The following is a 25,746-nucleotide window of genomic DNA, read 5'->3' as shown; positions in this document are numbered from 1 at the left end:
GCTCACTCAGTTTTTACCTAAGGCACTGCAAAATAGCGCTAGTTCTAGGGTTTGTGGGGCCCTGGGCAGAATAGGAACACGTGAGGCCCCTCTAAGGTGTGAAATCAATTGAACATTAATTTATTTATTCCAGACAGGTTAAAGAACACTTTACTGAAGCCTCTTCTTAAAAAACCTGGTCTGGAAAAAACCACGCTGAAGAATTACAGACCCATAGCTAGCTTACCATTTGTGGCTAAAGTAACTGAGAAGGCCATGAATAAACAACTGTCGGAATATATTGAGCAGAACATTTTGCTCGACGATTCTCAATTTGGGTTTCGTAAAATGCATGGGACCGAGACAGCATTGATTAAGGCCGCTGATGATATTAGGACCATCAGGGACCAAGGAGGCACAGCGGTGCTGGTCCTACTGGATTTGTCTGCAGCCTTCGACACGGTCAATCACTCCATCTTGATTGACCGTGTCGGAGAACTGGGTATACATTCAAGGGCCAAGGCCCTGTTAGCCTCTTTTCTTGCAGGCAGAACGCAGGCAGTAACAATAGGATCTTTTAAATCTGCTGATCTTGCCCTACCATGTGGTGTTCCTCAAGGCTCATCCCTAAGTCCGACACTTTTTAATATCTATGTGTCGGACTTAGCCAGGGTTACTAAAAACTACCGTATGAGCCTTACCACATATGCCGACGACACCCAGTTGGTACTCGCCATTAAGAACGATGGAGAAGAGGTGGCGGCACGGTTCCAGGAAGGAATGTTAGCAATTAAGGAGTGGATGGCTGGAAACTGCTTAAGACTTAACTCAGAGAAGACTGAGGTAATGATCTTTGGAAAGTTATCCCCATCGTGGTCTTCTGTCTGGTGGCCCCCCTTACTTGGAGCTCTGCCAACTCCTGTTCATAAAGTCAGGAATTTAGGAGTAATTTTTCTAACCATGCTAATCAGATAGCATCCTCCGCATTTCACAAACTTAGACTCCTGAAAAAAATTCTGCCATTTCTTCCAGACAGCGCGAAGAAAACGGTGGTTAGCTCCTTGGTGCTTTCATCTTTGGATTACTGCAATGGACTATTTGTGAATGCTCAAGCTCGGGTGGTGGCCAAATTACAACTAATCCAAAATGCAGCAGCAAGGTTACTGTCTGGCACCCCCAAATATAAACCCATTAAGCAGGTAATCAGGAGCTACCACTGGCTAACTGTAAGAAACCGGATCAGATTTAAAACCTTATGCCTGACTTTTAAGGCATTACATGGTCTTGGCCCGGTGTTTCTTAAACAGAAACTTACTCTATATCACTCTAACAGATCACTTAGATCGGAACATATTCTCCAGCTGACAGTCCCATGAACTAGGACCGTCTCTTGGGGTGATAGATGCTTCACAAACACAGCTGCTAGACTGTGGAACACGCTCCCGATCGCGATAAGGTCTACCCCCTCACTGTTTCAGTTTAGAAAATTACTGAAAACCTGGTTGTTCGACCAATAACCTTTCCAATAACTGCACTATTTTTGAATCTTGATAATGCTCCTACCGGGACAATGAGTTGAGTCATAGCGCCAAGACACCCACGGGTAAAAGTTGCGCTTTACAAATTGTAAAAATAAATAAATAAATAAATACTGGCATTGTTGAAGCAGCTTTGCAAGAAACTACTTACCTAGTGTGTGTGGCTATCACTAAAATGGGTAAAAATATCAATAATAATCCTAATAAAAATAATAATCCTAATAAAATAAGTATGTATATTTTAAAACGGTATTATGTGGCTGAAAAAGCTAGGCTTAAGTCTCCAAAACAGACATGATTACAATGATAATCACTAACTGTTTCCAGGCTAGGCCATGAGTAGAATTTCAAGTCAGATTGTCCAACAACTATATAGTGGGACTTCAACTTCACAAGCGAAAAGGGAGGGCTGGAGAATCACTTGAAGATAAGACATTTGGTTTTCAGCAGGCATGGAGGATCAACACAAAAGATACCTGCTAGATCGGGTGAGGACCGGCAAGAGCTGCAGCCAACAACAGAAAGCATAGAATCCAAAATATAAGAAGAGTCAACAGCACAAATCTCATACGCAGGTGGACTGGCTAATATATTGGCAGGCTGAAGCAACAAAGTCTAGAAAATGTTCTGCACATGACAATGAACCACAGCCGCGCCCTGTGCAGGTAAGAGCGGTGGGGCCCGGCGGGCGGTGGGGGGGAGTGGAGGGGGGGAATGACTTACAATATATTTCTGCTTATTTCCTTTTACAGAAAAATATTGTGGGACATTCCAGAAAAGGGTAACAAGGAGATGTCAGAAGATGCAGAGAAGGTTTGAGTCTGCTTAAAGTTTTTAGAGCACAGAAACAACCACAGCTTTTTTGGTTGTACATTGGTAGGACCTAATGATGAGGCAACCAAGCTATTGCAAAGGGGGTTCACAGCAGGAGCTATGATCTCCAGATCTCTGGACAGTACATGTGCAGGAACCAGGACCACTGGGAGTGAGATTTAATGGAAAGGGCAAGAGGAGTATTAGAGTACACAGAGAGTTAGCTGACATTCAGCAGACACATCAAAATGAAGACAATTTATTTACATGTTTTACATGGAAAATAAAGAGATGGGGAATTGTAAACTTCAGCAGAAGGCTCAACGGACTTAGTAGCACACACTGGTACAAGGAAATGTTTACTTCTGCTCCAGGATATTACTTTTTTTGCGGATTCTGCCCACCTGTATCTACCTCTCACCACCATGCTTCACTTTTCACCTCATCGCTTCCCAAGCTATTACCGACTCTTGTTGGCTCTGCTCCGCAGTATATCCACTTCACCTCTACATTATCTCCTCTTCACTTCTCATCTCTCCTCAAGCATCTTACCTTACCTTCCCTTTCTGATTCTGCCACTCTTACATCCATCTTTCCCCTTAATGCTCTACCCCTTTCCTCTCATCTTCCCACCCAGCCTCTCACCTTTTCTTGCCTCAACTTTTTTCACTGGTTCTGTCCCCTTTACATCAACCTCTCCCTTTTTCCCAGCCTCTTCTTGCTGATTCTGTCCCTCTTATATCCACAACTTGCTTCCATACGCTGCTCTTTACCACTTTTTTGCCCCTAGCTTCTTACCTTGTTTCAGCGGTTCTCCTTCTTTATATCCATCTCTCTCCTTCTACCCTGCCACTCTCCAAACGGTTTTTACATTTTTGCATGGACTCTGTCCCTCCTAACATTACTTTCTTTTGCATGCTATTATAGATGGGCAAGCTACTGAAAACCCAAGCCAGAGGCCTGGGTCTGCTCAGCTCAAGGTTCTTTTGGAACCTTGAGCCCAAAATGAACTGAGCTTTCACAGGAGGCGGTGTGACTTAGTGGCTACAACTGCCCACCATGCATCATGGGAAGTCAGGTGTGAATGCCAGCCTTAGATCAGCATCCTGTGAATCCAGGCAAATCTCTATGCTCGAGAATGTTTATGTAGTTTGTGTCTATTGTAAAACGCTTTTATGCCCATGGCCAAAGTTTATGCTATGTAAAACTGCCAAAAAAACAATGCAGGCCCTGCCTGTCATCCAGGCTCTAGTCTGTCATCCAGGCTCTAGTCTCATCTTCCATGAATTAAGTACAAAGCTTTAAGCTTTACTGTCATAAAGCGATAGCCATGTAGTGCTACAATTGCAAAGCGGGAAGCTGGAAAATCTAGGATTCATCTTCCCTAATTTACTAAATTGTGTGATCCTATGCAAAGACTTTATTTCACTAACATCCACTTTGTTCATTATCTCACCTCAGAGCACATTCAAATATGCAGTCAGGGTGTGTGCTGCACAACACCTCTTATGTTTCCTGTAGAAGACTATAATGTTGCTCTATGTTTAATAACAAACTAGCCCACATATATGGTACACATGAACCCTGACATGCCTCTTAGTCAGGGCCACTGGAATTATGCGAGTTTGCAGTTGTTGCATTTTCTGCTTAATTATGGATTTGCCCCAACAGCCATCAGCTTTCTAACAAAAATGCTTTTATTATTCATAGCTCAAATTGACCAAAATGTTACTAAAATGCAGCAACACATGTTGTTGCAGAGTGGAATGCCCTTCACAAAGGTTGACTGGCCATCTTACTGCTGCTTATTGCTGTATCTGGGTGTCAGACTGATACTAATGAGATTAAACCTTTGCCAGGTAGTATTACTCCATTATTTTGACATTTTTACCATGGTATTACTATAACGAAATGTGTGGCATTATTATAATTGTAAATATAATAAATATAACCATATCTTATGCCACATAATGTTCTATTCCTGCTGCATAAGTTAGAAACCCTACTGCATAGTTTGGTCTTTGTCTGCCACATAATTCCAGTGTCTCTTTTTTTAGTTCACTAATACAGTTATTATCATGGTGGGGCAGGAATGTTTCTCAGGCAGTGAAATAATCTGATGTACTTGGGTAAAACGTCTCCTTGTGTTAAAGAAATATGTTTTTTTGAATTTTGATGACATCATCTTTATTTCCTCTGTTCTAAGTGAGCAATGTCTATTGGTGATGGGACATGGGTTTTTATTTAGATTCAAGCCATGCATGACACCCTCCTTTTTATTCACCCAAGGGCTGGGCTCATTTTGCACCTAAGGCACTTCAAGTATCCATCGAATTGCATCTAATCAAAGATGCTGCAATTAGATTTCTGAAGCCCTTTCAGCCCATGGCTGTGAGGGGACCCCTCCCTCCCTTACCTGGGCCTCGCAGCGCTGCACCTCTGCTGCTCTCTGAGCCTCCAAATGCGGAAGTATTTTGAAAGGCAGTGTTCTGGTGTGGGCCCCTTAGTTGTGAGCAGGAGCGAGGCCCTGGGCAGCTGCCCATGCCCAGCACTGGTCCTGCTCCAACATGCAGTTGTCACCTCACGGGAGGACATTCATTCACTCATACAGTACATATGTGCAGTTGTTGCTCCTTGTATTCAGCAATCTTTGCTGGTGAATCAAGTCCCTCACTTTAAGTTGAACTCGTTACCCGTTTCAATCACTATTAATTGGCTGTTGCTGTCCTTCCAGCACTCGTGTCACCTTTAGCATCAAAGTTGACAGAATCGTACTGCAACCACTTGATCAGGGGTGAAGTTGTGCTGCTGCCCCCTGCACAGCTGGTTCCGTAGCTCACAAAAATTGTCGCCAGTGTTGAAAATAGGTATGAAGCAACACTGATAGGTGAACAGAAGATGCATTCCCTTCCAGTCACAAACTCAAAGTCACAGTAACTGCTATAACTGTCAAACAGAGCAGACAATAGAAATGGAATGTTCCAAGTCCACTGGGGAACAGAGAATAAAGGAATGGGCCAAGTGATGTTATAGACAATTTATCATATAGCAGCTCTGTTATACCTGCTGCTCAGCCAGTATGAGTGGACTGTGTGGAATGTTGGTGCATGGTGATACATTGGAATTTTTGGTGCCTGTGAGTGCCAGTGGAGTATGGGCTGAGCAGCAGGGAGGCGGCTACTGGTGGGGCTCTTCATTGAAGCTACTTAATAAACCATCCTATCTTAATCTACACCTTAGCTAATGGACTTCGTTCCTGGTCCATATGTTAGTATGGATGCAGTTTGGTGATATGCTGTTGAGTTGTGCGTGGGATGACTGTGCATGTACAGGTCACCCGCTGTTTTCTGCTCTTGTTATGTTTTATGTTGAGTACTCCGTCACGGTGCTATTCACCTATGGTCTTATGCATGAGTGCGATTGTTTTTCTTTTGGATGGTGATTGAGTGTAGTATTGTTTGTTTTCTTTGTTTTTGTCTGCCGCGCCGCTTATGTGTTGGATTTTCTCCATGGACAGCCTTTCATGCTAGTCTGGCCAACTAGTGTGTTTTGTAGGGTTCAGTATGAGATGTGGGGTGTGGCAGACTGCGTGCTTTTCTAATTTTGTTTTGAGAAGGGTAGTGATGAGATTTAATGTTTTTCTTGCATGTTTCTTTTCTCTATGAGTTTGTGATATGGTCTTCTGGTATTCGCAATATTATTGATCTTTTATTTACTGCTTGTATATGCATGGGTTTTTATGTATATGCAGTATCATATCTTTACTATGTTTTCATGCATGTCTTTTTGTTCTTCATCAGATTGCGTTATTTCCATCTGTTATACGCATTATTGTCACTCTTGTATTTATTACATTTACATGCATGGTTCCTTACATATATGCGATTTCTTATCGTCCTTACATCTAATTTGTTTTCATGCATGTTTCTTGTCTCTTTGTATGCAATTGCGAGATGTTCTTTGTGTTGTCGCAATCTGTTCTTTTGTTCTGTAAAAAGGGGAGATGTGTTATACCTGCTGCTCAGCCAGTATGAGTGGACTAAGGGAACGGGGAATAAGGGAAAGAGCAAGTGATGTTACAGACATTCTATCATATAGCAGTTCACAGAATGGATAACAGGAAACAGCAATAAATATAGGAGCGCCCAATGTACAACAACAATTTACATAATAAAGGAAATCACAATAGTGAGTATGACAAATGCGAGTATTTGACGTGAGTAGTATGGAAGATCCTTATTAATTGGAAAAGTATTGAGATAATTCCATTTTTATAGATGAAATATTAAAATGATTTAGAATGTTTAGAACACTTTGGAAACGGAAGCACAAATATTGAGCTGACGGGCTGTGACGTTTCATACTTCGTTTTCCCGTATAAAGCAAGGGAATAAACAGTATTTTTAGTGTTAGCGCACAGGAGCAGGGGGTATATACCGCTGCCGGTCCCCGGCTGTCAAGAAAAGGTCAACGCGAGGGGGCGGGGACGCTCCACGCGTCAGGGTCACGTGACGGCATGCAAGATGGCTGCGCAGTGCTGCTGAAGCAGACTTGTCACTTCCTGATGGGGCCGAGCCTCTAGCAGGGGCAGTCGCAGACGGTGCCCGGGAGTAGGGGAACGGCGCTGCCCGGGAGCGGAGCGCGTGGAGCCGGCCTGCCATGCATCAGGGAGAGGACAGGACCAAAAGCATGTTCGTGTCACGGGCTCTGGAGAAGATCTTGTCCGACAAGGAGCTGAAGCGCTCCCAATACAGCCAGCTGCGCAAAGCCTGCGAGGTGGCGCTAGGTGAGCGGGGGTGGGGAGGGTAGCACGTACGGTGGCCCGCTGCACTCTGCGGCCTGCTGCACAATGTAGGGGCAGAGTGGTAATTGCCATCACTCATATTGGGGGGGCGAAGGGGTGGGTTGGCTCATCGTTTACCTACCTGGTACACGTAGGTGAATACATTTACATAGTGGTAAAGGTGTGCGTGTCACTAAACAGTCAAACGCACCTTACTGCCCAGGGCAGCAGGGGTATGAGCCCGAGTTTTGTCAACCTGCAGGTGTCGCACACCCATGAGGTGGTTGGGTTTCACAATTATGATGCTGCCCCACGTAATAAAGACTGGCAATGACAGAGAGGCGATCATAATGGTAATAGTGTGCGTGGGATTTAAGAGGTCGTCATATATTTTCAGCTAGCACCGGGCATTGCAGTAAGGGATGACGGGGGCGGGCATTACTCACCTACTCAAGGTAAGTCAGACATAGCAGTTACTCACCCTTATCATTCGCCTTCTGTTCTGTGCCTCACGGGCAACATTTCTTCCCGAAATCCCATAGTCTTTAGGTGACTGAGTCTTTCTCACGGTGGGCGAGGTGACAGGTGATAGGGAAGTGCCGCTCACCTGCTACCCTCCGATTTGTGCGCTCACCAGCTTTATAAATACATAAAAATACCCTCCGATTTGTGCATACGTAGGTAAAAGAGTCACTATGGGGGTCACCATTCTTCCCCAGGGATTTCCATTGACAAACATGTGAAAAGGTACACAATAGTCTTGCATGTCAGTTGCTGAAATGCTCCTACTCATCTTCCCAGGTTAATGGTCAGCCAATATAAGGCTTGCCTGCCGGGTTGGATAATGGACTGGGATCACAATTGGGCCAGGGCACTCCCAAAAGTTAAGTGGACTACATTACCGTCCCTTTCATGGATCATCATCTGTTTAGTCTCAGTCGACTCATTTTTATGAGAAAAGTTTGGTAAATTAAATATTTTTAAAGCTTCTAGAGCTAGTGACATTGGTATAACTAGAAGCACTGCATTTTGGCTGGGCGGGCAAGGAGAAATAAAACAGCCTAGGGGCCACAACACTTGATCTGGCCAGGGTTGCCGCTTAGATGGAATTTTAAGGTCCTGAATGGTACGAAACTGAAGAAAATAACTCAAAGCTGGTATTTTTTTACCCATACCAGTATGTATTTAAAATAGTAAAGGTAAGGCGAAAGCACTTTAAATTTATGCTCCAGAGCGGCATTACTGATCGATGGCTGGTAGTTAAACTAAACAAACACAGAAAAACATGTGTAAAGGAATAGGGAATTTTTTTGTATTAATTGTCCTTTTTAATTATCCTTTTGCCTTTGCAAAATCTTGTTGATTATTTTTTTTAATTATATTTTTGTAGCTTTATATAGTGTGAATTTGTCTCAGAGCCACTTACATGAGCCCCGATTACATTTCTCTAGATTAAATTAATTTTTATTTTAGTTAGGGATATTCAGTGATTTTCACATCGTCACAGGATGTTGTGCAGACACCAGGACTCTAACCTGGCAGCTCTGACCAAATTACCATATCCAATTATTTAGGCTCCCCACCCCCAGCAAGGCCTAAAAGACACAGGGGTCGAGATGACAACGCCATAGGGAGGCCACTTCTCTTACCCTCTCCCCAGGCCAAATTGCCTAAGGGAGATGACTTGGCAATAAGGGAACACTGTTGCTCCTTCCCCAGGGAGACTTAGGCGAGTACAGTCCTATAGCAACAAAATCTCCTGCCCCCCACAAGACCCCTGCATATTTCCCTCTTCCCCAGGGACCCCATAACCTGAACGTGATGACTCTGCAGGGGATGACACTGTTTCTGGCCGGGCAGGCCACACGAGGTTGGGAGCCGAGGTGAGAATGCCTTAAAGGCCAGAGAAACTCAGCCTCAATTTACAACATGTCAGGGGAGTGCCCTATGATGCAGGTGCCACATTACAGTGGCCTGGCGGGGGCCACAGTAAGTCTCTTCGACCGGTTTACAGCGGCGCTAAAAACCGGCCCACACTGCGACCTGAAGCACCGTCCCACCCTGCCCCTGACGCACCGGCCCGCACTGCCCCTGAAGCACCGGCCCGCACTGCCCCTGAAGCACCGGCCCATCGCCTAATGTCCGCCTTCCCAATCTGAACGTGCTTGCCTGTGTACACATGATCAAAAGAGCTTAAAGCCACTTATTTCGGCTCTTAGCTGCGAAGCTTTGGAATGCCCTTCCATTGCGTCTGAACCCCAGTGAGGCAATCTTTAAGAGAAAGCTAAAAACCTGGCCCTTCTGATTCTCTATGGTCCGTGATGAAGTGCAGCAGGTACATGTTGTGCTGAGAAGCCCTTGGTGGGCAGCCACTGTTAGGCTGGTCTGTTCCTAATGGAGCAGAGTCAAGATTGGTTTGCATATCGCTCAGTCCAGTCTGAGATGGGTTGCATATGGCTCAGTCCAGTCTGAGGTGGTATGATGTGCAAAAGAATAATTGTTGAAACACTACCCCAAGCGTTTTCAAACCTTTATTGGAAGATTTCCTCCTGGGGTCCAAGAGAAGTGTGCAGGGGCTTGCAGTATTGTCTGGTGCTTTCAGTGAGATCTGTCAATGTATTTGCAGGCTAGTTAGTGCCAGCAGTAGCTCATCAAAGTCTGTTGGTGTAGCATGTCCCTTTGTCCTTCTAAGTTGTGCGGTTCTACCTGGTTTTCTTCATAAGCCAATTTTAACAGTTCCTTTACCACATCGTAGTCCGTTGCAGTGTTATCTTCTTCCAGGACATTGCTGTTTGTCTCTCTGCAAGGATCAACACCAGGTCTACAAATCTATTTTGTGTTTTTTCAGTCTTGTCATTAGCTCCAATAAGCAGAGCCCTGGGCTCTGTGAGTTGGGTGTACCCAAGATTTGAGACCACATTCGTCACCACTTTCTATCATTTGTACAGTGGCATGCATTCCAGAACATGTGCAGAATGCCTTCGTCTTCCCCAACACATCTTGGGCAAGTGTTTGCCACCACAGGGACTATCTTGTGTAGTCATCTAGGCATCAGGTATGCACTGTGTTGGATTAGTCGAAACCTTTTGTTTCTTGAAACCTTTGTAGGGCATATCAGTTCTTTTGTCCTCCCTGCATTTGTCCGTTGTTTGTCTAGGTCTTCCTCTTATTTGCTACTGATGGTTGCTAAATCATTACTTGGGTGCTGTGTGAGGATCGCGTTTAGTTGTATGACTCAGAGGTTCTGTTTCGGTGCATCCCCATGTTTGCGTGACTAACCGGCCAAGTGAACTATGGGCAGGGCCACTCACTGGAATTATGCGATTTTTGCAGCTGCAGTATTTTCCACATAATTATTGATTTTCCGCATTTACCACATAATCCATCATCTGTTGCATAATATGCGGATTTTAACATAAACATTTGTAGCTCAAACAGATCTAAAGTTGCTAAAAACGCAGCAACACATGTTGTGCAGTGGAAAGCCCTTTACAGAGGTTGATTGGTCACCTTTCTGTTGCTTATTTCTATAATTCGTTGTTAAACTAGTAGTAATGACGTGAAACCTTTGCCCAGACAGTGTTAACCTGTGTAAATAAAAATAAAAGACAAAATAATGAAGTAATATAGTGCATCACACCTCATAATTTACCTTTTCTTGCCATATAGTTAAGTCAACCCTGCTGCATAATTGACCCACTGATTCGTCATGGGATAAGGCACAGTTGTTTGAACATAAAAAGTCTCATCTGCGAAAAGGCCGCTCGCTTTAAGGATGCCATTTCCCGATATCAGCAGTTTTTTTTAATGCACTTCAGATATGCAGTGAAACCACAGTCGGAGGTCCGGGAAGTTAGTCTCAGCTGTTTTGATGTGTGATAGACATCGCTTCCAGCAGAACTGTGCTGTTTCTAGTAGTCTCGTATGTAGTTTCAGTGTATGTCTAGTGATATCTTGGCCAAGCACACATGGTGCAAGGGTCCTCTGATGAATGTAAATTTCTCCAAAATTGGCTATGCCAATTACTTAGTTATCCATTGCATTGGTTGCCAAATAGTTGTGTAATTTTGAGCACTCAAGCCTTTGCTCAAGGCGGGTAGCTACAGTGTTTACAGCGCGTCTTTGTGTCTGCCCTTGTCCCATATCTGTTAGAGAAGTAACTTTTGCAATTGATGGGAAATCTCTCAGGGGAGTTTTATCTACATTGTTGGAAAGTAATATAAGAAATGTAGTAGTACGATCATTTTGGAGCGAGGTGATCTGCTGATAACCAATAATTAAAGTTTTTTCCAGAACTGGGTAGAATTATAGTTTTCTTTATTGCTATTGTGTTGTCTAATACACTTCTTTGAGTGACGACCTTTTGAGAGATAAACTAACGGTTATTTATATAATTAATTTGCTGTTAATGTACGTTGAGTGTATGTTTTTCAGTTGATTTAATGTATTCAACAGTAGCATGCAAGAATAGACTTGTATATTGATGGGGTTGGTTGGGGTAGCCAGCCTTATTACTCACCGATGGTGGCCTTAAGTGTCATGTAATGGAGGCTCTTAATTTATCTGCTGCTTCCAAGTATTTATCATGTATGACCTAGAATGGTGTTCTTCATTACTCACTTCAGGTTTGAAGAGTGCTCAGAGGTGCACTGGGATGTCTAATTATTTACCTGCTGTTTTGAAGGAGGCTTTGGTGAGCGCAAGACTGTGGGGCATTACTTCTTTATTTATTTGTTGGCTGGGATATAAAAGGATTATGTACTTTATTTATTATTTTTGGGCAGTTCCTCTCTTGTGCCAGGGTCTGTAACACCTCTTTACAGTCAACAAAAACCAAGAAGACCGGTGTCTCTGATGTAATATATGAACTAGTGGTGGAAAAATAGAGCAGAAAAACCTCAAGGTAGTATTACGTGCGTTGGGAGATAAAACTATGAAAATAAGGAACTAGACAGGTGCTTGGAAGTGAGATGCGAAGTTACTACAGCCTTAAGTAGGAGCTGAATATTCAAGTCTATTTTTTTTTTCTCAAACTGTAACAACGCTTTCTTGACGCCTCAAATCCACATGGTGGAAGTTCCACTAGACTGAAGAAGCAGCTTCAGAAAAGGATTTCCCTGAAGTAGTAGTGGGTTTAAATCTCTTTGAATAAAGAAGAAGAACTTTTAGCTCTTGGGTTGTTTTCACCACCGATTTATCTTCTAGAGTGGAGGTAGAGCTCTAGGTGTGTGTGAAGATAAAATTTATGGAACTGCAAGGGGAAAGAGACTTTGAGAATAGAGGAGCGACTACCATGATTACTCTTCCTGATAAGTCAAATTAAATTAGTTGGATGTCGGTAACCTTTTAACGGTTTGCAACTAGATGCGGTCAAAAAGCATTGATATATCGCACTGAGGAGCGGATCTCCTTTGACAATCCCTCATATTCTCAATTTGAAGTGAGTTGCAAAATGTGCTTTTGTGACTTTCCTAACCTATAAAGTACTTTTTATACCATCTTACTTTTCCTTTTGCAGTTTAACAATCCCGTCTACCATAGTTGGTGTATATTTGCAATGTATTTAAGTGCTCTGCTTCTCAAGTGCTATACATCCTGTGTCATTACTTAATTTGGAGAAAAATAAGTGCCAGGGCCCTTGTCGGAAAGCCACTGCAGCTTACACTACCCATTGTCCCTGCTGCACTGCCAGTGACAGTACAAACACAGCTACTAAAAATCATATCATTTTGGCAATTCAGACTATTCCAGGTCACCCAAAGCTATACGAATGGCTTGGGCAGCAGGTATTAGCCATTTTTAATGTATATGCTAATTTCAAAATTAGTCAGACACCCCACCATGTGCTAGTGTTGACAATGAAGTCTCTGTGCCAGCACAAGAAACCATCGGCTCAAATTAAGCACTGATTGTGTGCTTTTAATGTATGTCTAAGTTTAATTTTGTTACGGTTTGTCAACCCACCATTGTCTGCTTTTTTCATTTTTATAACCATTTGGCTGTGGGGAAAGGTTGTGCATTCTTCCTTTAAGGGCCCATGCCTTTTTCCAACTACCAACAGTCTTATCAAAGTCCTGCTTTGCCCTTGAGTATTGGCAATCTTAGAAACCTGATGGTCGCATATGTATGAATTAGGTGTGTTGCATAGTATGCGTGGTGGTAGGTAATTGTGCAATGCCGAGTGAGCGAAGAGCATGACACGTTGCCACTGGGATCTCGGCTCTAATTATTTTTGATTCCTTCCGCTTTGGGAGAAGTATGTCTGTATTTGTGTTATCTCTAAGAGAAAGGATCTCCCTTCACCAGCGCCGTGTGCAGGCAGGGGTGTGCCTCATGACGGATTGTTCCCGTGTTCTTTTGCAGTTATTACTTCCGGACAGGTGTACATCGAGACATTACTAAAAGAGACAGCAAACAGTCAGCCACTTAGAGTTGTCGATAAGAGGCTTCTTCTGCCTGATGGACTATTTCGATGCACGATTCGCTCGAGTTAGAGAAAAACTTGTTTAACACGCCCCGAAGACAACACGAGTATTTGTTCTGCCGAGCATGTGTTCCACCCCACCCTTGTGCTCAAACACTTGAAACAAACGTTAGCACATTAGCCGAACTGTACCTGAATTCGATTCAATCTGCTTTAAAACCTGCACCTTTCAGGGAGGCAGCAATTTCATCTCCGATTTTTTTTGTGAAAGGATTGAAAATCTAGTCTGTCGTGTTAAGCAGGTTTAACAGCACTTGCTTACTTACCAACGTCTGTCTCGGACTTCAAGCTTCAGCGGCTGCAATCCAGAGCTGCTGCTTATAACTCGATTAGTTGGTGGCAGACAGAGCTCGGAGTGATTTACCATTTATACGTGTCTCATGATACAACGGCAGCAGTTCTTAACCTTTTGACACCCACTGCATGACGACTAGAAATCGGGGACCTGCCCTAAACAATGTATTTAATTTGACATTAAAAACAGTATTAAAAAATCCGATGTACATAAAAAAATAGGCCAATTAACACATGTTTATTGAAAAACAATAAAAATCTACATTTTATTTTTATTGGGATGTTCGGAGCTTTTCAAAATTTCGTTTTATTCCCAAAAGACTAAGCAATATGCTGGGCCCGAACGTATCATTTTACCTTTTTTTTCTCATAATCTACGGCCTGTTTCCAGTCATTCGAGATTGTTTAGTGTATTTTCGGTGCTCCCTCATATCAAACTAAGGATACCATCTTAATTTTTATCCGCAGTTTCAAATTCCTTCGCATTTGCAAAGCTTTTTAACATTTGTCATTTTCAATTTACTATTTTTATGTGCATGTACTTTTGTTATTCTACTAATACTGCTTAACTTTTTAAAGTCCTGTGCTCTCGGAGTTGGCGATGTGGACCCCCAGGTGTCTGCATGCCACAGGTTGAAAACAACTATATATGATATATAGAGGAAAACATGGTACATGAAGGGTAACATTGACTCATTGAAAGCAAAGGTATAGAACAACATTGCTTAACTAGATGTTTTACATTGTGGTGTCTCTCTCTTCAGTATGGTTCAGTGGTCGAAGTGCATTTAACAACGTATGGTAACTGATGTTGCACGCAGTGAGACAGGGGTGATTGAGTATGGGGGGGAGCGTGGGATAGATAAAAAAACCAAATATTCTGTAACTTTTTGATCTTTCACCTTCAGGTAACTACATATAAAATAACACACAGCTCAAGTGGACATTAAATGCAGAATATGTCAATCAGTGGGAAATTTACTGTCGTACATTATGACACTTCTATTAGTGAATGCACTGCACCAGAGAGCCACAACATTGAATCCTGGCTGGTGCAGTGGAGAATTGTGACTTGTGTATGTTTAGCACTACAAGGTCCCAGTCTGTGACCGAAAGCAATGTGAACATGAAAGTAATTATTTTAAACTTGTATTATACACTGTATAAGGTAGGCTGCGACAAAATGTGCATAAATGTTTAAGATAAAAAAGTGCTTCCAAAATGTAGATTTTAGTAATACCCAAAATGCTAGTGCATTTTTTTTTGTAACTGCTTTCTAAAAGCACGCCCTTCAATGCTTAACTTGTAGCTCCTTTACAGTACCTCTCAAAATTAATACATTTTGTCACCAAGAAGCAATTTTTATTTATTTAGAACTGTCCTTTAAAAAGCACGTGCTTCACTGCTCGGATGTTAACTCCCTTGCAATGCCATTCAAAAGGAATACATCTCTGTCATGAAGCATCAGTTGATTCCATCAATAAAGCCTAAAGTGGTTTCCAGCAATTAAAGCCAACACCAGCTTCCAAGCACCCTTTACATTTGCAGATTGACCGTTTGTTCATGTTTACATTTCTTTCACGCAAGAAGGCTCCCTGGCAAGACGGCTTGTTTATATGTCTGCGCCTTCCTCAGTTTCACGGCACAGGACCCTGGCTTACACACTTAGCCAAAGGATTTAAACTCAAGAAATTAACTGTCCCGGGACGATTGTCTTTTCTCAAAAAGATGGGGAACTGTCTTGCCCTCAGATCCCTCCCCCTTTTGACCACTTGTATGGTTCGTTAGTTGTGTTTTATGAGCAAAATGTATGTTTTTGTTACCACTAGACATCATAAACTACTGTTTTGTATAATTTCGTTACCCACTCTGAATACCAATAGAAACAGGATCTGACTTCCAAATTGTTGTACTTTGTTTTTATTGTGATTTCTTAGAATAGCAGAATAGGCAGTAACCCCTAAACTATACATGCATGTACAATTTTCAGAGAGTTACCCTCCTACTATAGTTGACAGTGTTGAGCTACATACTTTTTACTGTAGACCTAAAATACTGTAAACAGCTATTCTTCGTGGTTTTTTATAGCCATATTTTTCCTTGGTAGTAAGATGGAGGGTGCCCACTATTACAGTACTGTTTTTGGGTAGGCTAGTTCTATTCCTTCATTTGGGAAAAATACGTGGTTTAAAGGAGAGAGGTTTCCATAAAAATGCCTGTCTTTTAGCTTCAAGGCACAGACTTCCAGAGTCTCTAGGAGTTAGTCACTTTATTGTATTGTGCTTAACCCATGATTGTATCTGGTATTTATGTAATTGGATATCGTTTTTGCTACTTAATTGGATTCTGGTGTGCTGTCAGCTTTTTCCTGTTCGTGGTTCAAAAGGGTATCTGTAGGAGGGATCATGTGGCAACATAACAAGACTGCTTAGCCAAGAAGCCTTAGCATTGATCAAATCAAGCATGTGGGTGGTTCTAGAAATACGATTTTAGAGATTTTAGGGCTTGAATACGGGTTGAGTTTTTTTGGGTATATACTTTTTATTACATTTAATTCTTTCGTTTGCCTTCTGTATACTCCATTGTGAGACGTCTTGCTTCACATCTCTCTTTCTTTGGTATGAACATTTGTACCATAGTAAGAAATATAGTCCCTTTCTTACAAACATCCCATGCTTGGATTCCCGGTCTCTTCCCCCTTCCCTGCGCTCGAGGAGACATAGTCTTACTGTTCCTTTTCCCACATAAGGTGATTAACCTGGGTGGACATTACAGTCTTATTTCATTAAATCTGAGAGGGACTTCGTCACTGCCAGAAAGTTATCTCTGTCCTTCTCTGAGATTACCCTTTATTGTCCTATATTTTGCTTTACCAGTTACTGATTATGGGCACTGTTGCTTGTTTCTAGAGCCGGGCTATCCCCAACTTGGCACATGCCAACACTTGAAATATCTCCTCAACTCTGATCTCAGGCCCAAGATTATCAGTGCTGGGTAATCTGGTATAAGGAAGCCCAATATGGTCTCGATGGCTGCATGCACATCATTCTAGTATACTTGCCCTTTAGGGTAATCCCAAGATATGTGTGTGGGTTATTCCACCATGCTGCCACCCCTCCAGCACTCCTTTGAGCTTCTGCGGAACATTAGATGTATCCTGTTGGCTGTCAAGTATCATCCCGTCATCACCTTAATCACAGTTTGCTGTGTGTCACTGATTTTTTTCTTCAGTATTACCAAATCCATCAAAAGTTGGTACCATGCCTTGTAACTCACTTCCTCCCTCAGCATTGTCTCCTATTGTTTCATGTATCCCTACTGCCACTGATTGTTGGAACGTGTTATTATTTTGCACAAGCAGTACAGAGTTCTTTGTTTCTATATGTGAGATTGTAAGAAATTGGGTTGTTGGTTGACTGGGGTGTGAGCCCTGTCAGGCAGCAACCACAATCCTTGTCCGGATAAGGCACAAGCAAACCCCAAATTAACCTGTGCTCAACCCTATGGTAGCTTGACAAAGAACAGTCAGGCTTAACTTAGGAGCACTGTGTAAAGTATTTGTGCAACTTTTCAAACAGTAACATAGTGAAAACACACCACAAAAGGAGCCTATTAACATGATTATAAAAATGGAGTGATTTTTAATAAATGTAACAGGACCAAAACAACAAGGAATCAATCAGTAGAGCCGGAGTTATAGACTTTTAAAGGTTTTAGTGACAATAGCACCAAAAAGCACAAAGCGCCGACTGCAGCTATCTGGTCACGCCAGACCAGGACAAAGTCACTAGTTCAGGTCAACCGCGATGGAGCATGGGTCAGCCACAGGGACCCAGTTAGGCACTTTGAACACAGTACCTTAAAATTCCGGTTGTGGACCGTTGCAAGGATCCATGTCGAAAATGCGTTGCGCAACTGATGCAATGTCAGTTCCGAGATGCGACAAAGCTGCGATGTGAGGTCCCACGCTGTCATTGAGGATCCCGTCAAATAGGGCTTGTGATGCAAAGTCTGGCCTCGAGGATGGTGTGCACAATCGGGCGATGTGTTGGTTCCGAAGAACTGAGACACTGCGATGCGGAGTCTGACATCGCCATCAATGGGAGATGCAAGGGCTTGTGCCGGATTTGCGGTGCACAGTTGGGGGTGATGCATTGGTTCAGAGGACTGAGACAGAGATGCAGGTCTTTGCGACTGGCCCAAACCACACAGCGGCGGCGATTCAGCGGTTCTGCTTGGGATTGCGCCACGCAGCAAAGTAGATGCTGGTTCTGCTGGATCCACAGAGGTTGGCAAGCACCTTGACCCACTTCCAAGGGCCGAGGAATGGGGTGGCACCACATGGTGGGGTAGACTCATAGATGTCAGAGTCTAGGTGTGGGTGCAAGGTTGTTGGAAGTTTGTTTTGCCCCTGAGGCTTCAGACCCGGAGGCCAGCTAACTAACTCTTGGAGTCACTCAGGATTCTGGGTTCAGGAGATGCAAGTCCAGTCCTTCTCACCTAGGCAAGAGGGCTGCAGGCTGAAGACTAGCACAGCAGGGCTGCAGTTCCTTCAAAGCATCAGTTCAGTAGAGTATAAGTCCCTTGAGCAGCACAACAGTCCTTCCTGGCTGAGTAGGCCCAGAAGTTTACCGAAGAGTTGGTGTCTGAGATCCAGTATTTATACAGATTCGTGCCTTTGAAGTGAGGAGGAACTTCTAGTGGAATGCCTTTGAAGTGCACAGATGCCCTGCCTTTCTGCACTGGCTCCAGATTTAGCCCTTGGTGTGGAGGAAGGACACAGCCTATTTAAGTATAAGTTGGGCTGTGCCCAAATCCTCCCTCCCATGCTACCAGTGATGGCCCATCCAGTCACACTCAAGCTTCCATTGTATCTGGCTGTCTAGGATGAGTACACAAAGGTCAGCTGTCAACTATACCCAGTCACGTGACCCAGAGACAGATGGGTGAGGCAAGAAATGGCAAAGTTTTAAAAGTAGCATTTTCAGAATTACAATTTGAAATCGAACTTCACCGTAGCTTAACATTTTTAATTGTGGTTCTAGAGACACCAAACATGACCTGGTACTCTTTTCCCATTTGGATATTACACTTATAAAATGTAATAATGCAACTCTAGTGTTATGATATGGGAGAGATAGACCTTGCAGTAGTGGAAAACAAATGTAAGAGCTTTTCACTATCAGGGCATATAAAAAATAAAAGTAAATGTCCAACTTCTTAAATATATTGCACTCTGCTCTCTCCTCTGTACAGGGCCTACCCTAGGGGTGACTTGAATGTATTAAAAAGTAAGGTTTAAGCCTGGTAAAGGGTTTAGTTTGCCAGGTTCATGTGGCATTTTAAAAGTACACACACAGGCTATGCAATGGGAAGCCTGAAACCTCTTTAAAGGGCTACTTAAGTGGGTGGCACAATCGGTGCTGCTGACCCACTAGTACGATGTAATTTACAGGCCCTGGGCATATGCAGTGCCACTTTACTAGGGTCTAACAAGTAAATTAAATATGCCAATTGTGCCTAAGCCGAGGTTACCATGTTTTAAGGAGAGCACACTTTGGACTTGATAGCAGTGGTAAAGCGCACAAAGTCTTAAGGCCATCAAAAACAAATTCAGCAAAAAGTGGAGGGTAAAGGCAAAACATGTTGGGAATCGCCCTTCAGAGAAGGCCTGGTCCGAAACTAGCCCCCTCCATCCTAAAGGCAGGTGAGACTAATCAAAACCTTGATGGGCTTCCCTGCTTAGGCAATAGAACGTGGACAGTGGCCCTCTACTGCAGGGGCCCTACGCAGTTCTTCCCCCTTCTGATTTGAGGTGGCATCCTCTGTCTCCTGAGCCACTAAACTGGCCGATGGGGAACACGTCTCCTCATCCGTGAACCCCATATGTGCAGCACCCATCCTTATCTTGCTCACTGATGCTTCCCAGTAGGCAGACAGTACCACCATTGCCATCAAAGACATGTGGCCAATTCCACCCCTTGGATCAGACTTCTGTCCCCAACCCAAGGAAAACTCTGTCCATAAGGACAGTAACCAACAGAAGCCACTGGCGGCTGTCATTGTCTGGAACCAGACACGGGGCAATCAGTTTCCAGGTGGAGGGTCTCAGTGGGGACATTGGGTAGGCTTCTCTTCCAGCCTTGGGGCTGCCATGGAGTTCCCTGTAGGCTCTTGAGGGCTCTCTGACCTCTGAGGCTTGTCAGTTTAGGGGGCAATAGCACTGGGTGTTAGGCACCCCACTTCCACTCCACCTTCCACCAGTTATGGGGTGGGTTCAGGGTCTGTACCCTGAGGCTGAACAGGGGACAGGGGTGAGCCCTCCCTCGCCCTGCCCCATCATCTGCTCTGTGTCCAGTACCCTCCTTCTGGGAGTGGTACCCCCAGAAAACTAACCTGTCAGGGTGCCCTGGACGGCTGCCCTCTCAGTTCTCCTGGCACCGGGAGCAACTCATTCTCCAGAATGCAGTCTGGGGCATCTGGTCACTAACTACAATCCTCATCAGGGTCACCTCTCCACCCCATTCTAGCTATACCAGGGCTATGTGGCAAAAAAAGGTCTTGCCCATGGACCTAAGTTACCTTACTCACCTGGCCAGTGTACTGCTCTGGGGAAACTAGCCTTTCCACTAACATGGTCTGGCTAGCCCTGTTGCCCCTCGGAGCAGGTACAGGGATCCCATTCACTTTCACCTGGTGGAAGTTATGACTCCCACCCTTAGGGATCACAAGCTCACCCTCTGAGTATATCCCCCAACTGGGGGATGTCATGGCAAGGTCTATGACTTAACCCTGGGGACTATTTGCCCCGTAGGCCATTGGCAACGCCTTTAGGGGTCCCACCAGTGGGTGGCTTCTTTGGACAGACCGAGTTCCCCTGCTTGTGTCCTAACTGGCAGCACTCAAAGCAACCAGGTTGGAAATGGGGCGCACTGGGCCACTGCCCACCAGACCCATCCCACTGTTTCTCAGCTGGGGCATGAGAACCCTTTCCTCCCCTTTTGCTCTGGGACTTTTCTGGGTCATCTTTAACCTTTCCTCGTTCTGCTGGGGGGAACCTGAACCACCCTTGTTGGGGTCACCTCCAGGTACCTTCTTAGACACTCTGGGACTGGTCCAGATATCCACGTCCTCCGCAAACCTCCTGGGGTCAGCCTGCTTGCTGTCAACCAGATGCTGGCGCATCTCTATAAAACATGCACTTAGCACATGCTCTCTTAGTTTCAGATTAAACAACCCAGTTAAATCATCAATTTAGTTGTCCTGCACCTAACTATTTAGTGCCTTCCCCTTACCCACCCATTGCTTCTCTGAAATCCTGTATACTTTTAGAGCTACCTCATATGCTGCAAGCCACTTGTCTATGTCATCCTGAACCACATAATTAGGCACCAAGTCTTTGGGTTTGCAAACTTTCTTATCCCCTTCAGACCCTGTGGTTATGCTGCTACCATTGCTGGAATCTACCTATTTTGTAATCCGTTCCAGCTCTCTTAGGCTCTTTTCATGAGTCAAACACTCCAAAGCAAGTTTCTCCTCCATTTTCAATTTGGCCATTTGCAGTTGCCGTCCTGTTCGCTATCTCCTCTACGGGACAGGCCACGTAATGAAACACTGCTTCCTGCTCTGGCAGAGGGATCCAACTCAGGATGAGTCCTCCACCCTCCCCTTTAGACTGCATTCCAGGACTTATGTCCTGGTCTTAATCCTCCTCTATACAGACCTTTTGATGGCTGCTATCCTACCCAACCCAACCCTGATACATAAAGTTGCTGCTGCCTCTGCAGGTCTGTGCTAGTTGCATCTATCATGGGTGTCATATGGGCCTCATGGAGCTCCCCTATATGGGACAGTGTTTCTTCTGTCGATCCTCCCTCTCTTGCGCGGTTTCATAGCCAGACACTTCTCCAAATGCCTGCAGTAAATTCAACAAGTGGTGGAATTCTTCTGTTGATTTAGTCCGATATATCAGGACATTGTGGGCAAAGAGCAATAGATTATGCTTGTTGCTTCTAAATACCATACCCAGTATTTCTGTTGCTTGCTTCAATGCTGTCGCCACAGGCTCGGTAACTAGGGCAAAGAGTTTGACATTCAACACCCCTGCTTTATGCCACTATAGATAAAGAACTTGTCTGTAAATATTGTGCTCATGGGTCCCTTATGGGAAGCCATCGCCCTCTTATTCCATATGTCATCCATTCCGAACCTTCTCATCAACTTCTAAAACACGTCCAGCTCACCTGGTCAAAATGTTTCTCAGCTTCTAGCCCAGTTATGCCGGTGGTATTCTCTTCTTGTTTAGCTTGTTTGACAAGGTAGCCACCTGCCTGAAATCATCCAATGCCGGCCTCCCATTAACAAAGCCTGCTTAGTCTACATGTACTATATTCAGCAAAATCCCAATTGATTGCTTGTGTTGTTCCTCATTTACTTTTTGATCTTTTTCTAGTGTTTTTTGTACAAGCTTCCTATTGTTTTCATGGCAGCTGCTACTGCTGTGATTTTTCCCTCTTACTACTGCTTTCAGCTCATCCCATTGCACCTCCTGTGACACTTGTCCGGAATCTTTCTTCTCTGTTATCTCAGCTCTATTGGTTACATTCTCTAATTCATTCCTCCCCATTCTCTATTTCTTTTCTGTGAGGGTTAACTTCACTCATCTAATTGATATAGTCACCGGGGCGTCGTCTAATATAGTACTAGACCCAATCTTTCCTTCTGTTATCATCCTACCCATTCACTCAATATAAATATTATACCTATTCACAAGTAAATTTTATGTACACAAGAATAATAGGTGTAATCTTCAATCATTCTAATATTGATTAATTCTATGTCACCCAGACTTTACATAGAGACTCGTGACTTGTCACCCCTCTCTGCCTGTCATTGGTGCCTCATCTGCACGACATACCCATTATACATTGATAAAAGTGGCTCCTAGTAGGATTCTCCCTTCCATGAAGTCATTCAGGCTTTGCAGCATTGTACCCATAAATTGATCATATCCCTAGTTTGACAGATATATTGAGCCTATAGTTACAATGTCAGCTCTCATCTTGCATTTTTTAAAGACAACCACGCGTTTGAGTTTTTCTTGGTCTCAGATATTGTCAGTCCTGCCAAGTTCTTCAACAATCTAGCCACTCACATTTTATTTGTTCCCATTACATGTATCCGAGTCATGCAGTGTATTGTTCTAAATCTCTTCTAAATACCCCTCTGCAATAGGACCACCTCCACCTCCACCTTTTCCAATTCTAGCGCAGCATGCTCTTGTTCTTTTTGACGAGGTATTTAACCACCTGACATTTATAGGGGTGTACCTTAAATTACCTCTGTAACGCATCTGGCTTTTTTCACTTCATCACCTGAATTCTGCCAAAATGTCTTCTATGTGACCTGGACCTCAGTGACCCTCCCCCGTCCCCATCCTATATCAACTCACTCTTCTAAACTCCCCAAGCAATCCCACAACCTAAACATTAGCACATACACACTAAAAAGAAACTCACTCTGCTGAATAACTCATGTATATCTCCAGTAGCCCATTCATCTATGGAATCGTTATATCTAGGTTCTTATCCTTTGGTTATACATTCTTGGCCTGTTAAAGGTTTGCGGCTGTTTTATGGTGAGTTCAACTACTGTTGAGAGACTGAGGCATGTGTATTGCCTTCTTTCGCCTCTTTGTGACTTGTAATGTCAGCAAGCTTTTTTTTAACTTTGCTCTAAACTCCTTTTCCCAGTGGGGTGATGTGACACGTCACATTGCTGTCAACTTCTGTTTCTTCCATTTGCTACTCCCTTGATTTTTCCCTCCTATTGCTTCTGATTTTGGTGACTCGTGGCTATATCACAGTGCTGTTTCTTTTGTGGACTCCACATTATAGTTTTGTCGTTAATCTGGGACTTTACACCACAGGAATTGTCTAGTGGAAAAGTATGTTTTTTTCAAAAGCACCTCAACCAGTAGTTTATGCACTTTGGATTTGCCTAACATTATCTGCCTTAGGTCCTGCAGTAGGGTAATTCTGTTGTCTTGAAAATAATTCAGGGGGTATATATTCCTCTCTTCCCTCAAGTGATGTTTGTTTTTGGCTAAAAGGTTAGTTACGTTACTGTCTCTGTTATTGTCGTTGTTGTTATGTTACATTACGCTATGTTACATTGAGCCACTTGTAACCCAGGAGGTTATCTAGTCGAGCTGGAGTAGGTGAGAGCCGTGTGCAAGAGATCCACCGGGTTAGATGAAGAGCCAGGTCTCCAGCTTCCTGCGGAAGTCGAGTAGTAAGGACGAGGTCCTGATGTGTTCGGGAGGTGATTCCAGTTTGTGGCGTCAGTGTAGTAGAAAGAGCGATCTCCAGCTCTGCCTCTGTGAATTGTCGGGATTTGTCACCCTCTTTGAGATCTAATACTTTGGAAAGCCTAAATTTGACTTGTCATTATGTATCTGGCTTTATTGTCTTCATTAACATTGCAAATCCTAACGTTTTCTACTTTAAAGCGATTCGCTAGATCATTGCACTTCAATTTTAAGGCCTCTATCTGATTCTCTACCTCCACTGATTTGCTTTTGGCTTTAGTCCATGAAGATACCATTGGCTTAAACGTCTCATCCAAAAACGCCACTCTCTGACCTACATGATTAAAGTCCTGCCTCAGTGATGTCACCATGTCTGTGACCGATATTTCTTTCTTTCTTTTTCGAGTTCTTGTTATGGGGAGCAGACGTCTTAAGTGAAGCTTTGCCTTTCTTTCAGTGTTGCTGTAGTGCTTTTTTTTGGGTGGACCTGCACACGAGGGTGGGGGTTGACTCTTTTGCACTGAACGTGCCCAGTAGGTATTTTAATCTCTTTGCACCGTACCTTGTTTCGATTTCATTTAGCTGTATTGTTCACTATGTGCATTTATTTTGTCATAGGGTTTTGTAACTCTCAGCGGTTTTAAGGCAGCCCTTCTCAAAGTCCAATGCTATTGATCCATGTCTGAGTAGACCCATCCTCCCCGACTGCTACCCCCACTGCTTCTTACACAGTCACCTCACATCAGTACCTGCCACTTGGTGGGGTCCCGGTGCTTTCTGTCGCAAAGTACTACCTTCTACCAGGATGATGTTCTGGTTGCTTTACTCTCCGCCCAAGGCTCATGTTATGTCTTTTTCCCTATTGACCTCACTTGTGAGTCCCACATGGCCAGGATCTTTTGATTTCTTATGCGTACTGGATATTGTGGTCTGTGGGCGCTTGGGTGCCCCTGCTGGGTGTTCAACTCTTGAATCCTGTGTCGTTTGCCTTCTCCTCCGGTTGCACTTCATTTTATTACTGGTACATCAGTCTATTTTCACTTTGATTAGCCTATATTTAACCCCTTCGACGCTCATGACGAGCTGGGCTCGTCATGGTGTAGCCTCCTCGCACGCTCATGACGAGCCCAGCTCGTCATGAAACAATGGGATTCACGATTTACCAGCACAGCAGGGGAATATCCTCAGCAGCAGAGAGGTTAAGGTGCCCCTCTCCATGGCTTGGCACCAAAGCGCCTCAGTCCTTGGGTTCTATATCGTCCATGCTCCGTCTTGCATCTAATCACCCTTCCTCGCCTTCACCAGGATTATTCTGGTCAGCAATCATCCCACTGATATCCTGGAGGTTCAAACCCTATTTTTGCCTGCATCAGGCATCTTTGCATTCCAGGGGTGTCATTGCTTACCCCATGGCTTTGGAGTTCTACCGAGATGCGACTATCACAGCCTCTCAATTCCACCCCCATCAAGAGTTGAGTTTTTAATTACATCATGGGAAAAGTATTTGCAAGATGTTTTAAACATCTCCCATTACAAGTTTCTGGGG

General features: G+C 43.8%; 1 protein-coding gene across 1 annotated transcript in view; it reads left to right on the top strand.

The window, feature by feature from the left end:
• The first annotated feature begins 6,818 nt into the window (after nucleotides 1-6,818).
• Nucleotides 6,819-25,746, top strand: part of ARFGEF2 (ARF guanine nucleotide exchange factor 2) — a 509,782-nt gene continuing 490,854 nt past the window's right edge. The window contains exon 1 of the mRNA XM_078651859.1: nucleotides 6,819-7,116. Coding sequence (XP_078507985.1) covers nucleotides 6,990-7,116 — 127 coding nt within the window. The 5' untranslated portion in view covers nucleotides 6,819-6,989. The remainder of the gene's footprint in view (nucleotides 7,117-25,746) is intronic.

Source organism: Lissotriton helveticus, chromosome 7, assembly GCF_964261635.1.
Source record: "Lissotriton helveticus chromosome 7, aLisHel1.1, whole genome shotgun sequence".
NCBI classification, from domain to species: domain Eukaryota; kingdom Metazoa; phylum Chordata; class Amphibia; order Caudata; family Salamandridae; genus Lissotriton; species Lissotriton helveticus.
Note: the sequence above shows the minus strand (reverse complement) of the source record. Positions and strands in the feature narration are given on the sequence as shown.